This window comes from Schistocerca nitens, chromosome 5, assembly GCF_023898315.1.
Source record: "Schistocerca nitens isolate TAMUIC-IGC-003100 chromosome 5, iqSchNite1.1, whole genome shotgun sequence".
NCBI classification, from domain to species: Eukaryota; Metazoa; Arthropoda; class Insecta; order Orthoptera; family Acrididae; genus Schistocerca; species Schistocerca nitens.
The window spans coordinates 735,414,787-735,430,422 of NC_064618.1; the positions used below are offsets into that span (position 1 = coordinate 735,414,787).

At 40.3% G+C, this 15,636-nt stretch overlaps 1 protein-coding gene across 5 annotated transcripts in view; it reads left to right on the top strand.

Moving 5' to 3' along the window:
* LOC126259181 (tyrosine-protein phosphatase non-receptor type 2-like) overlaps positions 1 to 15,636 on the top strand; it is a 76,479-nt gene that overhangs the window by 48,404 nt on the left and 12,439 nt on the right. For all 5 annotated transcript variants that reach the window (XR_007546479.1, XM_049955758.1, XM_049955760.1 and 2 more), the window contains exon 8: positions 11,367 to 11,472. Coding sequence is in view for 4 of the 5 variants with exons in the window: in XM_049955758.1 (XP_049811715.1) it covers positions 11,367 to 11,472 (106 nt within the window). In the remaining variant the exon portion in view is untranslated. The remainder of the gene's footprint in view (positions 1 to 11,366; positions 11,473 to 15,636) is intronic.

A 15,636-nucleotide genomic window follows, 5' to 3' on the forward strand; every position in this document is an offset into this window, starting at 1 on the left:
CTTTCAAATGGGAGAATCCCGAGGTAGAAGTAGGATTTTCAAAATTTTGTTTGTTGAGACCTAAATGGTGTATCCTTGCTGGTGCCGCAGGCACACACACTGTATGTGTATGCAGTATCCACCAGAATGTTAAACTATTACTGGATGCTGTGAAAATTGAAGAATCTTATAAAGGCCTAATTAAGATGCTTGTGTGCAACACGGAAAACCAATACTGCATGCTACATGATTGCGACAGCTGTCCTGCAAATAATGCACTGAGTACTTAACTGAAATACTAAGTGAAGATTATGATTTAGAAGAAGAAATTGTAATCAGTCAGTGGGTTAACACAGACAGGGCAGAAATGATCAAACAGTCTATCAGTGTTGAAGACTACATTTCTTTATTGGTTAGGTCATTGGAAAAGCTCACCCCGCACTCGTTTATAGCAAAATCCCAATCAGCAGCCTTTAAAAGATTGAAAGAAGACCCACCACCCAAAACAGCAATTATTGTGATGGATTTCAGTGAAAATTATTCCTTTGTTATACCAAATGAGATCCAAACTTACCACTGGAATAGAGGTGGTTGTACTCTACACCCAGCTGGAGTTTTTCTAAGAAATGAGGAAAACAATGTTTTTGTTTCCAACCACTGTTTTATTAGTGATGACCAAGAACATGACACTGGTTTTCAGATGGTTGTGCTGGGCAGTACAAAAATAGAAACAGTTTTAAAAATTTGACTGAACACTTGAGAGACTTTAATTTGAAGGCCCAACACTTTTTTTTGCAACAAGTCATGGGAAGTCAATTTGTGATGGCCTAGGAGGAACTATTAAAAGAATTTTAATGAAAGCCAGTCTACAGCTTTCAGATGAAGAACAAATAATGACAGCAATCGATGTGTACAAGTTTTGTGAAAAAATATTGAAAACATTCATTTTCACTTTATTGACAAAAAAGAAGCTGATTTGCTATGGTTAAAACTAGAAAAACGTTTTTCAGCAACCCAAACCATTCCTGGAACAAGAAGTTTTCATAACTTCAAACCACTTCCAAGAAACAACTTTGAAATTAGAAGGACTACAGATAGTGTAAAACCCTCCTTAGTCTTTTCTTTCCATTCTTCTTCTGATTGGGTTCGTGTTGAACCATCCATAAATAGCTATGTGGCTGCAACTTATGATGGTAACTGATACTTCGGACTGGTAAAAACAATATTCAATGATGAAGAAGATGCAGAAATTCTATTTGTACATCCTTCAGGACCAGCTGCATCATTTTATTGGCCTGAAAGAGAAGATTCTTGCATAGTGCCTTTGGAGCACATAGTCTGTGTAGTAGACGCACCTCAATCAAGCGGCACGGGAAGAATGTATTACTTCAAAAAAGACTGTATCAAAAGAACTGAAAGCTCTTGGATGAAGTGGAAAAACAGTTTGAATCAGCATTAATGTTCATTAAAAAGACAAAATTACTCAAAAAATTCAATGTTTCAAGCAATCATTTGGGTTATACATACATGTCGTAAGTACACTATCTTTGTACATAATTCTAATGTAATCTACTATAATTAATAAACATGTTAAAAAGCCATCATTATTTTTATTTTATCAAGTAGCCTATATGTTTAAGAGTAAATTAAAACAAATTTGAGCATTCTATCAGGTCTGAGACTCTAGATATTGCAATTCTTATAAAACAAAACATCCATTAAGGAAAAAAATACATATATTTTTTTTTCGTAGAAAATATTAATATATTTTAATAGTATCATTTTTATCTTCAAATATGTATAATAAATAAACTTGCTGCAATAATTCATGATGCTATCTAAAAGAGTTTTTAAGATAAGCAATTTTAAAGTTTTGAATACAATTTAAATTTACCATTTCCGAAGGTTCGGAAAACGCAAAACATAAAAACTTTAAAAATTTATTTAAAAAAACTATAAGAGATACAGCAAAAAAAATTTGCAGGTGTTGTCAGGATGGTATCAGAACCATTTGAGCCAAATTTCATGAAAATCTAAGGAGGTGGGTGTAAAATTTGTTTTTTATTGGGTGATTTGATATGGAATGACCCTTATGGAAGCAGACTGATTCATGTAAGCAAGGCTAGTATGTAAGATTGAAAATGGATGCCTGATGCATTCAGCTTTTAGAGATAGGTGTAACCAGTTTACACACTGGAGTCTTGCACTGCATGCATCTGCTACTCAAACCTGCCATTTACAGAGCTAGAGCATCGCCCACATAGGGGCTCAGTTTCTGCATATGATTGTCTGTTAAATATTTTTAGGTATCTTGAAGCTCTATCAATGTTTTGTTGTTCATTTACCAAACGTGTTTTGGAAATGCATTTTATTTTCAATTATCATCCTACTGAACAATAAAACACTTAAAAATGTGTATACAAATAGCATTGACTTCTGGAAAAACTGATTTTACATCTGTAAACTGAAAATTTTTTGTAAGTCTGTGCTATTTGTACACTAAACTGTGGTTAATATTCTGACTACTGGAAATAGATTTGTATTTCTGAAATATGTCCAGTATGTGAACAACAAAACACTGATGCAACTTAAAGGTAACTAAAAACGTAATTGTTTATACACATGCTGTAGGACAAAAACAACCACCCAACATTCAATGTACGTGATGGGTAGTAGTGGCAGAATTATATTATTGACTGATACGGCATATAGTACAGGGTGTATCAAAAAGAATCATCTGATTTGGCATGTCTGTGTTTCTGAAACTAATAAAGATATACAATGAATTAATTAATTAATTAATTAATTTAATTTTTTTTATGAATGGGAAATTCAAGAAAGTTGTTGGGTTTTTTTTTTTTTTTTTTTTTTTTTTTTTTTTTTTTTCCCCCCCATAGGTGTTCAATAAGTCCCCCTTGAGATGCTTGGCATTTGTCAATGCAGTATTCAGATTGTTCCCACACTGCAGCAAGCATGTCTTGAGTTACTGCTTCCACAGCTGCTGTTATGTGATGTCTCAGTTCATTCATTGTTGTTGGTAACAGAGGCACATAGTCTTTTATAAAACCTCACAGAAATAATCACATACAGTCTGGTCCAGTGACCTTGGAGGCCAGTAATGTAAGGCTGAATCATTTGGTCCATTGGTGACCGATCCATCATTCAATAATCCTATGATTTAAAAATTCCTGCACTTGCAGATGACAGTGCAGCGGTGCTCCATCCTATTGATGAATTAAATCATTTGAATCAGTGTCAGACTGTGGGAAAAGGAAATTCTCAAGCGTATCAAGACATGTGCTTCCTGTAACATTGTTCCCGGCAAAGGAAAATGGACCATACACCTTTTCCTGTGAAACTGCACAAAACACATTACATTTTGGAGAGTCCCTCTCATGTTGTACAACTTCATGTGGTTGTTCCACACCCCATAGTCTCACAGTATGACAGTTTACCTTGGCGTTTAAATGGAATGTTGCCTCATCACCTAACACTAAGCATCGAAGAAAACTATCATCCTCCATCTTGCCAAGAACAAAATTACAGAACTCTACATTGTTGTTTGTTACCTTCACAGAGAGCTTGAAGTAGCTGAATTTTGTATGGTTTCATGTGTAAACATCAACGCGCACACACCAGATAGGCATCGGGGCATGTAGAATTGTCGAGCTATATGGCAAACGGATTTCTGCGGACTCCTTGTGAAACTGTGGCGGATGTATTCAGCATCTGTGTCAGACATTCAGGGATGGCCCAGCGATTTGCCTTTACACAAACAACCTGTTTCTCGGAATTGTTCATGCCACTGTCTAACGCTCTGTGTTGTAGGAGGATCCACACCATACCTAGTACAAAAGTCATGCTGGTCAGTTATTACTGACCCACACTGCACAAAACATGGAACACAAAATGCTTTCTGTAGTTCAGACACAATTTTTACTAGAACTGAAGTGGGCGCACACTACTGCTATCTAGCAGAAACCATGTAAAATTTGAGTTTTTGCTCTTTCCGACAGTAAGTTGTTCACACACAAGAACACAAATAACATAATAGTTACCATTTTTTTAAAAATTGGATGATTGCTTTTGATACACCATGTATAATTCCTCGCATTACTGTACATCTATTGTACTCATCCTTCTCATACTCCAGCTTTTTCTCTAGGGCAAGTGATGTAGTCATGGACACGATGTTTAACCTTAATCTGCTTTCCTTCCTTCTGTCCTGCGCCAATCTTCATATATTCCCATAACTATAAAGAAACGGTACATTTATGAATTAGAGATGAAATGGGGTACTGGACATTTAGACAGGAAAATTGTCTGGAGCACTGTCTTCAAGGTAGGACCAAAACAAATTTGTTTGTGATGTTAGAGGTAAAACAGATATCTTTTAATTTAACAAAACTGAAGTAGTTGACTCGTTAGCCTCTCAAAATGTTATCTATATCATCACATAAGCAGTTTCGATGTAGGTGAGAGGCAGAATGGGGTACAAGCCTTTCAGGTAATTTAGTGACAGGGAGTTTAATGGCTGTTCCCCCCCCCCCCCCCCCCCCCCTCCCCCAGTTTAAGGTGATGTGTCAAGGAGGATTGCTGTGTAATAACTTTACTTTTATTTGTAAATCAGCATTGAATGCAGACCATATTAATTTTATTTTCATTTTACTGTTGCGTGTTACGATCCAATGTGACCAATAGGAGACAAAGAAATGATATCCATTTCAACAATCTCTGTGGAAGTATCTCACTTTCCAATATTTCTGAGAAAATATTTTGATGAAGAGATAGAGGGGCTGGCCAGTACTTACCTCAGCTCAGTACAGCCGATAGATAACACAAAACAGAACAGAAAATTTACATTCCTAGCGTTTGGAACTTTGTTCCTTCATCAGGGAGGAGAGAAGGGGAAAAAAAGGGAAGAAGGGAAAGTGGATTTAGTTACTCACAACGCAGGTTATGAAGCAACAGGGAAAGGTAAACAGGGAGGGTAGCAAGGATGGAGGTATGGTTGTCAGAGGGAAGCCAAAGATATTCTACTGTGTAGTACTGTGCCAGCTTTAAACCAAAGAGGATGCATACAGAAGTAAAGAGGTATATAGTATAAAGATAAACACAACTATGTAGGATGAAAAGATGTGTGAATGGCTAAGGAGGAGAGGGAAAAAGAAGAAGACTGAAGAGTAAATGGGAGTGAGGTTGGTTAACGTAGGTTCAGTCCAGGGGGAGGGCGGGATGAAAGGATGTGTTGGAGTGCAAGTTCCCATCTCCGCAGTTCCGAGGGACTGGTGTTGGGTGGGAGAAGCCAAATGGCACATACGTTGTAGCAGGTTCCTAGGTCCCTAGAATTATGCTGGAGGGCATGCTCCGCTACTGGGTATTGGGCATCTCCTAGGCGGACAGTTCGTCTGTGCCCGTTCAGGCGCTCAGCCAGTTTAGTTGTTGTCATACCGATGTAAAAGGCTGTGCAGTGCAGGCATGTCAGCTGATAAATGACATGTGTTGTTTCACATGTGGCCCTGCCTTGAATTGTGTATGTTTTGCCAGTAGTGGGGCTGGAGTAGGTGGTTGTGGGGGGGGGGGGTGAATGGGGCAGGTTTTGCAGTGGGGTCAGTTACAGGGGTAGGAACCGCTGGGTAGAGAAGGTGGTGTGGGAACATTGTAGGGTTTGACAAGGATGTTACGGAGGTTGGGGGGGGGGGGGGGGGACGAAAGGCAACTCTGGGTGGTGTGGGGAGAATATTGTCAAGGGATGATCTCATTTCAGGGTTTGACTTGAGAAAGTCATATCCCTGGCGGAGTAATTTGTTGATGTATTCGAGGCCAGGATAATATTGGGTAACAAGGGGAATGCTTCTGTGTGGTCTGGGGGTAGGAACATTGTTGTTGGACGGGGAGGAATGTATTGATCAGGAGATCTGTTTGTGGACAAGGTCTGCAGGATAGTTGCGGGAGAGGAAAGCACTGGTCAGGTTATTGGTGTTGTTGAGGGATTCGTCACTGGAGCAGATACGTTTGCCACGAATACCTAGGCTGTAGGGAAGGGAGCGTTTGATGTGGAATGGATGGCAGCTATCAAAGTGAAGGTACTGTTGTTTGTTTGTGGGTTTGATGAGGACAGAGGTGTGGATGTGAGCTTCAACAAGATGAAGGTCAACATCCAGGAAGGTGGCTTGGGTTTTGGAGAAGGACCAGGTGAAAATCAGACTTGAAAAGGAATTGAGGTTATGGAGGAAATTAAGGAGTGTTTCTTCACCATGAGTCCAGACCACAAAGATGTCGTCTATAAACCTATACCAGGCCAGGGGAAGCAGCTGTTGGGTCTTCAGGAAAGCCTCCTACATGCGGCCCATGAAGAGGTTGGCATAGGACGGAGCCATCCTGGTTCCCATGGCCGTTCCCCTGATTTGTTTGTAGGTCTGGCCTTCAAAAGTGAAGTAATTATGGGTGAGGATGAAGTTGGTAAGTGTGATAAGGAACAAGGTTTTTGGAAGACCTTTGGGTGGGTGTTGGGAGAGTTAGTGTTCAAGGGCAGAGAGACACATGGGTATGTGGGATGTTTATGTAAAGGGATGTAGCATCTATGGTGACAAGAAAGGTTTCAGGGGGAGGGGAGTGGGAATGGATTTGAGGCGTTCTAGGAAGTGGTTTGTGTCTTTGATGTAGGATGGGAGTCTGCAGGTGATAGGTTGGAGATGTTGGTCTACCAGAGCTGAGATACATTCTGTTGGGGCCTTGAAGCCTGCCACAATTGGATGGCCAGGATGGTTCTCTTTGTGGATTTTGGGTAATAGGTAGAAGGTAGGGATACATGGCTCAGCTGGAGTGAGTAGGTCTATGGAGGCCGTTGTGAGGCCTGCCTTGTGAGGGCTCTTGGATTTTTAGGATTTTCTGCAGCTCAGTCTGGATGGATGGAATGGGATCCTGGGTAACAGCTTTTGTAGGTTGAGGTGTCGGAGAGTTGACGCAGTCCTTCTGCCACATACTCCACACGGTCAAGTACCACAGTTGTGGAGCCTTTATCTGCTGGGAGGATGACAATAGAGCGGTCTGTTTTCAGCTCCTTAATGGCACGGGATTCAGCTGGGGTGATGTTGTGGGTTGTGGGGATGTTCTTCAAGAAGGACTGGGAGGCAACACTGGATGTGTGGAATTCCTGAAATGTGTGCAAGGGATGGTTTTGGGGGAGGGGAGGAGGATCCCTTTGGGAAGGCGGTCGGAACTGTTCTAGACAGGGTTCAACACTGGGTTTAGTAATTGGGGGCTGTGTTTGGGTGGTGAAGTGGTATTTCCAGTTAAGGTTCCGGGTAAATGAGAGGAGATCTTTAACCAGAGCAGTGTGGTTGAATTTAGGCGTGGGGCTAAAGGTTAAGCCTTTTGATAGAACAGATGTCTTTGGAGGAGAGAGGGATCTGGATGAGAGCTTTAGAACTGAATTGGGACTGGTGGTATGTGGCATTTGACTGTGGTTACTTCTTCTTTTTCCCTCTCCTCCTTAGCCATTCACTCATCTTTTCATCCTACATAGTTGTGTTTATCTTTATATTATATACCTCTTTACTTCTGTATGCATCCTCTTTGGTTTGAAGCTGGCACAGTACTTAACAGAAGAATATCTTTGGCTTCCCTCTGACAACCATGCCTCCATCCTTGCTACCCTCCCTGTTTACCTTTCCCTGTTGCTTCATAACCTGGGTTGTGAGTAACTAAATCCACTTTCCCTTCTTCCCTTTATTCCCCTCTCTCCTCCCTGATGAAGGAACAAAGTTCTGAATGCTAGGAATGTAAATTTTCTGTTCTGTTTTGTGTTATCTATCGGCTGTACTGAGCTGAGGTAAGTACTGGCCAGCCCCTCTATCTCTTTGTTAGTATTTGTTTCACATCTTTATATGAGATTTTCCATTAATCATTAAAATATTTTGATGGTGTGTATTATTCTGAAGACAGTGTTCTACAGCCTTTTGCGAAACATGCCTCATAATTGTTTAGTAATGCTAATTGAACATTTTGTTTCTACCCCTTGATGAAGGATGCATTGCCCAAGAGTTCATGTGAATAAAGATATTCAACTTGTGTAGCCTTTGCTGTTAACAAGATCACATTGAATTTCTTCAGAGACAGTCAGTCAGTTTTTGTGTTCTGTTCTTCACATAACCAGTTAAGTTTCTTGCATTGTGTTAAGTAACTCATCCTTTCAAAATTTATTTCTACCCACATTATTATTTGCGAACAAGGCCTGTAGGACTATGCAAAGAACTTTCAAGTGGGCATTTGCCTCCCTTTGTGCCCATTTTTCTTTCATTCTCGTCCTGTAGGCTTCGTTTCTCTATTCAGACATGTTACTATAGTCTTCTTCTTTGGTTTTCCTTCTTGATCATTTGCCATTTGTGAATTTTGGACTTGTAGGTGTTGCACCTTGGACATCTGCTTTTGTAATTCCTGTCAATTTCAGATCATTCTTGATCTTGCCAATTCATTTTGTTATATCCGTTTTGGCTTTACTTCTGTTGTCAAAGAATTAGACTCTTTGTTTTGTAAATATGTCTGGGTTCGTTCTTTTAAAGTGTTCCTAGAATCTTAACCTGCATTTTCTAATGTCACTGTGGATATTGATGTATTTTTTGATTTAATGATTGTGACAACTCACCTCCACATAAATTGTATGACACCTCCTGGTGTCATCGTACTTGAGCACGCTCCATGGCTGTGGTTTTATGACACTTTACTGACATTTTCCTAAAACATGTTCTTCATAATTAGTCGGAACGCACCTCATTTCCCCATAGTCGCTATAGAACAGTGAACCCTATTGATTCATGGACCCATGAGAACGACATTTACTACTTCTCCGTGTATAGATGACTTTTGCATTTGGTTCAGCTCTCAGTCCATGACTCACATGTAGTGACAAAACTCTAAGGAGTCATATGAAAGGATTTGTTTTGTGTCCAAGACCATGGCTTTCATTTCTCCCATGTCAAAACATTGGTCCTGCAGTTTTGTTGTAGCATTAAAATCAGCCCAGATGTGAAACTTTCCCTAGGAATCCAGTGTCTCAAGGTAGTTGTGTAATCCCACTTCATATGCCCACTTTTCGATGATAAAATGTTTTGACGGCTCCATGTCATCTCAAACTAGATGCGTGCAAATTTCTGTCATACCTCTTGGGTCGTGGATCACTCCACTCTGTTACACGTTCATAGGGCTCTAGTTTTATCATGGTTGTACTATGGATGCCGGGTATTTGGTTGAGCAGCAACATTAGCATTGTGTTTGATAGACCCAGTTCACCATTGTGGGATAAGGCTTGCCACCTGAGCTTCCTGAATGAGTCAAGTGTTCTGTGAGTGTGATATCCTACACTTACGGTTTCATCACCACCAACTACTGCTGATCTATGCCCCCACTCTCTGCCAATCCTGTAACCTCCCAAGTATCGGATTGTTGGATTGTTTCCCTCCCCACGAGTTGCCGACCTCCCTGACACTTGGTATAGGACAGAACTCCAGATTACAGTTTGAATGGAAATCCTCTGTAGAGATTTTTTCCCTCCCCACTTGACAGTATCCATCATATGACTTCACATCATATCTTTCTCCTATGACTTTACTTCTCATCCTTCTCCCTGAAGGGTACCTATTTGCAGATTCAGCTAGACATATCCCATTGTCCTTAAACTTCCCATTTCCTCCTTTGTCCATCAACACATCTTCCTCTCTGGTATCTGAGTATTGAGGTACCAAAATTATTCACACAGATGACTATAAAGATATTTGAAGGATATTCTTGTACATATGTTGATCATCAGTAATTGTGGTCTCTGCCAGAGACGTAGTGTCTTCACAATTTTGGCTTTTGCCAGACGCCTCGGTTTTATCAAGAAGTAAGGCCATGACCAATTCTTGATATACGCTGACCAAATGAGCCATTTTCAGGCTATAAATCAATGCTACTGTCATCACCAAATAGTGTCTACTGTCCATGATCTACGTGGTAGCAGCCACATTGTCCATTCAGTTGTCACCTTCTGTGTGCAAAGTCCTGTGGGAATCCCCAAAAAAAAAAGGGTGATCGCCTAGCCAAGGAGGCGACTTCTGGCAGTGGTGGTACTGAGGCCTAACCTATGAACTCACGAGCTCATCTGCAATAAAACAATGTATCATCACGGAGGCCACTGCTGTGTGACATTCTTCCTGCCACTCATCTCAAAGGGATTCCACTATTTTATGCTGGCTCTGTATTGGACACACTCATCTGACCAGTGGCTTCATCCTGCATAATGATATTCTTCACCCCTAACCCTTTCGTAGCTGTGGACAATAGCTCAGCAGCAGGAGAGAGTGGGTGTAAAAGACAGCACCCAGAGGAAGACATATCGGTCATTGGGACCACCTGAAATTGGCAACAGATCAGCTTGCTGAAATGTTGCATCATTCTTCCGATGCCACGTGGCTGAATATCAGAGAATGTTTCAAAATTATTTTGTCTTGTTTTATATCGTCTGTCTCTTTCTGATATGTACTGTGCTTTTATTAATTTCCTCTTCCTCCACTGGTCTGGAAGGTACATCACTGTATCAGCTCCCTACACAGTCAGCTGGGGGCTGGGTTATGGGAGCTGCAGATGAGCCTCTGGTGATTTCCATTTGGTTCCTGGGCTTCAATGTGACCTGACCCTACATTCACTTTATACCTCACTCACTCAATGCCTTTCTTAGTCTGCAACCATTAAAATCTTGTGACAGTGCAGCACTTCACTTATTGGACATCTGGATTTCCAAAAAAAATTATTTGTCATGTCGTATGGAAATTGATTTTGAAATATTTTCACGTGCTGTTATTGAATTAAATTTCGTATAATTCAGGTTTGTGGTAGAATTGTTTGCAGTAATTTCCACTGTCCATTGAGAGAATCTAGTTGCAGCTGAAGGATGTCGTATGGAAATTGATTTTGAAATATTTTCACGTGCTGTTATTGAATTAAATTTCGTATAATTCAGGTTTGTGGTAGAATTGTTTGCAGTAATTTCCACTGTCCATTGAGAGAATCTAGTTGCAGCTGAAGGATTTTATTGATCTGTGAGTCATATTCAGATGCCTCAGTTGTGTTTTTCCTGTAAAAGGTGTATGTCCACATCCCAGCCTCGTAATTCTTATTACCATATACGAAAAGTTAGAACTTTGTTGCAAGTTATGCATTGAGAACAAATATGCTGTCACTGCCTTGGAGATGTTATGCTCCAAACTCTTGGACATTCACTAGTCGCACAATAATATGTAGTTTGAATGTGTGTAAACTTGTGGCTGAAAGATTGGAAGACTTGCCTGACATGTAATAATCTTGAGACTATACATTTGCATATTACATGCACAAATCTTATTTTACAGGAGGATTTGAAGCCAACAAACCACTTCCTGTGGAACCTGAGGTCTCTCCAGAGCAAGAGAGTGTGGAAAGATTGCTTGACTCAGCACTTCAAGATAAGGAAGCCAGGTGTGTACTTACTGTAACATTGACAATGTGGGTGAATATGTAGGAGTAAATTGACTTCACAGCATCATTATTCTGTAAAAAGAATCACTAACTGCTCAGAGAAAGCATTGAGTTGTGGTTAGACTGTCTTGATACCTCATGAAAAGTAAGTTAGGTAACATACCTACAGCATCACTATTGACCTTATTTTTGTGTCCTGAATCTTACTCACTGTTATCATAATCAAATGGCTCTGAGCACTATGGGACTTAACATCTGAGGTCATCAGTTCCCTAGAACGTAGAACTACTTAAACTCAACTAACCTAAGGATATCACACACATCCATGCCCGAGGCAAGATTCGAACCTGCAACTGTTGCAGTCCCGTGGTTCCAGACTGAAGCGCCTAGAACTGCTGGGCTACAACTGCCGGCTACCATAATCATAACTGTGCTTATTACATAAGTTATAATATTAACAGATCTCTGTTTATCTTTGAACAATGCTCCAAAAAATTTTAATGAAGACACTGTTTTGCTCACTGTGTCACAAAGAATCTGGTTTACATCTGAAGAACACTGTACCCCCCCCCCCCCCCCCCCCACACACACACACACTCCTCCCATACCTTCCAACAGAAAAAAAATAGCTGTTGTGCTTTATGTCCTCAAAAAAGTCATCCTGAATTGCTAACGTCAGTGAAGAAATGACTGACACTTGGAAAGATCATGCTTAGCACTATATTATCACCCTTCTTCTCAGTTCCAGCCAGAGGGTAGTTACTCGGTTTGTTGTTTAAGGGGATACGGAATCACCTATCCCCGCAATGTTAATATATGCCTACTATAGGGAACATTTTCTCACAAACTACTGGAGACAGAGAGGTAAAAATTTTACTGTATGTGCATTCATATGTTACAACAATACTGAAACAACAGTTTATTGTCAAAGTATTTTCTTACAGAGATATTGTACATTTATTTTTAAGTAAATTTTTTCCATCGCTTTTTACTAGACTATCACCCCTAAGTCTTTTGTAAATCAAGTAATTAAAAAATCGTTGTTTCAGTATGTAATAGGGACCTATGTCACTACGTCATAAAAATTTCAGACTTCTAGGTTGACCAGTACCTGAGATAATGTTCCTAGATGAAGTAAAAAGTAAACTTACGGGAAACGGAGAAAGAAGATTAAAACATTCCTGATCCGTAGCTAATACCCCCTTCACAGTCTTCATAATCATCTTCAAGTCTTCTTTTGGCACCCCTCTGCACCTGTCTTGCTTTTTTCACTAATGTCTTGATTATATTATCAGCATGCCTTAGTCTGTGCTGATCTAAAAAGAACATAGCACGTACCGTACGGGAACCAACACACATACCCAACTTTTGAAGGACCTGGCATTTAGTTATATTTCCAAGATTGAAGGTTGCCACAGCATCATACACACCAAAATGTAGTGTATTAATTCCGACAAACACTGTTTTTGGGAGACGATGCCATATCACACTATTCAAGCACTCGTTGGGGTTCTGCGTTTTTCCGTGAAGACATTTCATCAGAAGACTTCTGTCAGCCAGATCTCTGAAAATGGGCTTTATTTCTGCCATGATGGCTGATGGTAGACTGTGGTGGTGAATGTATTTCTCTCCTGTTGTTAGTCCCCTATTGTATTTACACCAGCTGTTTTCACCTTTGGGGCACAAACCATGTTGTGGATGCTCATCCGTGGATGCGGTGTGGAAATATAAAGCCCATATAGCTCTCCTCATTTCTTCAAGATTGCCTGTATTTTGCCTGATTGCAAGGCCATAGCAGTTCTGAATGTGGTCTATTATGGAATCAGTCAATCTTCCTCTGCCATCCAAGGTTTTCCCATCATCTAGTTTTTTCCCTTTCATAACTGATTTTAACCTTCTCAGCCTGGCACCCATTCTCTTCTGCACATGTCCTATACATTCAAGTTTGCTTATATTTACACTGTTCCCATATGGTTTGCTTTCCAAAACTTCTTTGAATGCTTTAGAGTCACCATCTCCCAGATATTTGACATAGCGAACATTATACCACTGTGAAGAGCGATGAAAAATTTTCTTCACCCCAGCAACCTCCATGCCACCACTACTACCATAATAATTAGCAATACAGTCATCACTGTGTTCATTTTTCAGCCTGCCTGTGCACCTACAGTATTTAGACATTATTGCAACATCAATAACCTTGCCAGTATCAACACTAGTTGCTGTTACAACACCATTGTTGGAGGTGTGGCCCCTTTTCTGCCACGTGCCATCAAACGCCACTGTGAGGTCACGACTGCCGTCATTTTCTTCCACTGCTTCTTCCACAGCAACCTGCATTGACTTCTGTGCTACATCTTCAACTGCAGATCCTAGTACATAATTGTAAGCTTCAAACTTTGAAGGTGCACTTGGAAGATTTAGAACACCACATAGCATATCACCAGCTGCTTTGCCCTTACCAATTGCTCGCAATCCATAAACTAACCTAATATTTACACTATAAAGTTCAGTTTTCTTGTATCCATTATTTACAGTTACTGAAACCGAACTTGGAAACTTACAGCTGTATTTACAAACACTGCATATTAAATTAAACTGGGCAGCCAGGCCAACATGGGATTCTACTTTCAGAGAAACGTTTCCATGACATTTTTTGCAGCACAAACTGTTTTCAAGAGCTTCACACAATATATTCGTATCAATGAGTTCAAAAACTTCATTCCTTCTATCAAGTAAATTATATTTCTCTTCCAAATCTCTTAGTTTTTTATGAGAAGCACTGTTTTCATTTGGTGTAAGTTCGTTCGGCAAATCAGTAATAAGTGGATTCACATTTTCCAACAGTGATGATGATGAACTGCTTTGCTTTGCTAATGAATCATTATTTCTTTTCTTTTGCCAGTTCACACGCTTTTTAAATACTTTTGCTTTAGCTCTAGGCATTTTCACTGCGAAAAATGAAGCACTAAATACGAAATAACTCAACAACAACTACTTTCTTACATCACACTGTTTACAAAACAGTCCCGCCACAAAGTCAAAGAGTAACTTGAGGAAACCAGAGAGAAACATTTTCGGGCAACTAGTGTATAAATAGTCGCTGGAAACCGGGATATTTGAATTCATGTCACTTTAAAGGTACTGCCAAAAAGTTCATGGTCAGCCACGAGAGACGTGTATAACTAAAGCGCAATACCCGATCTCACAAATATATAAAAATAAAATAGTTATAATTGTAGTAGAGCTATGTATGATACGTCATTTTAAAGAGGAAACATGGCAGAATATAATACGCCAATAAAAAAAATTCGATTTTTTAACCCAAAATCCGATTCCGTATCCCCTTAACATAGCTCGCTCCAGTATTCTTTAATATAGCATGCCCTAGAAAGATGAGAATAGGAAAGTACAAACAAGCTCAATTCTCTATCTTATTTTGGAGATTGCTGTGTTGTCCCAGCTTGTAACATTACAGTGTAGGCCCTACTGCACATGCATTTTCTAGGTGACCCCTTACAAGCTTCCAGTGGTAGTGGATAACATTGCAGTGATTTAAGTGAAACCTATGCTCTGTTCTATGGTATTAGCTCTATGTATTTCCTCCTTTGTAATTCAATGTCCCATGACAAATTTTGTGCACGATATGACCTTGCCACATTGTATGAGTGGGGTCTTCAGGGCCCGCTCCCAATTTCTGTCCAAAACTTCCTGTCACTCTGTACTTTCCATGTCCAAGTCGGTGCCTCCCATAGTCCCCCCACCCCCACCTCTGTATTCAGGAGAATGGCATTCTGCAGGGCTACGTATTGAGTGTCTCTGTTTTTAGTGGCTATTAATGGTCTAGCAGCAGCTGTAGGGCCGTTGGTCTCACCTTCTCTGTATGCGGATGACTTATTCATTTCGTACCGCTCCTCCAGTACTGGTGTTGCTTAGTGGCAGCTACAGGGAGCCATTCACAAGGCACAGTCATGGGCTCTAGCCCATGGCTTTCATTTTTCAGCCGCGAAGTCGTGTGTCATGCATTTCTGTCAGCATTGCACTGTTCATCCAGAACCAGAACTTTACCTTAATGACGATCCACTCACTGTAGCGCAGACATATCGATTTTTAGGACTGGTTTTCGACGCCTGATAGTGGAATTATTTTAATTGAAATGAGGGA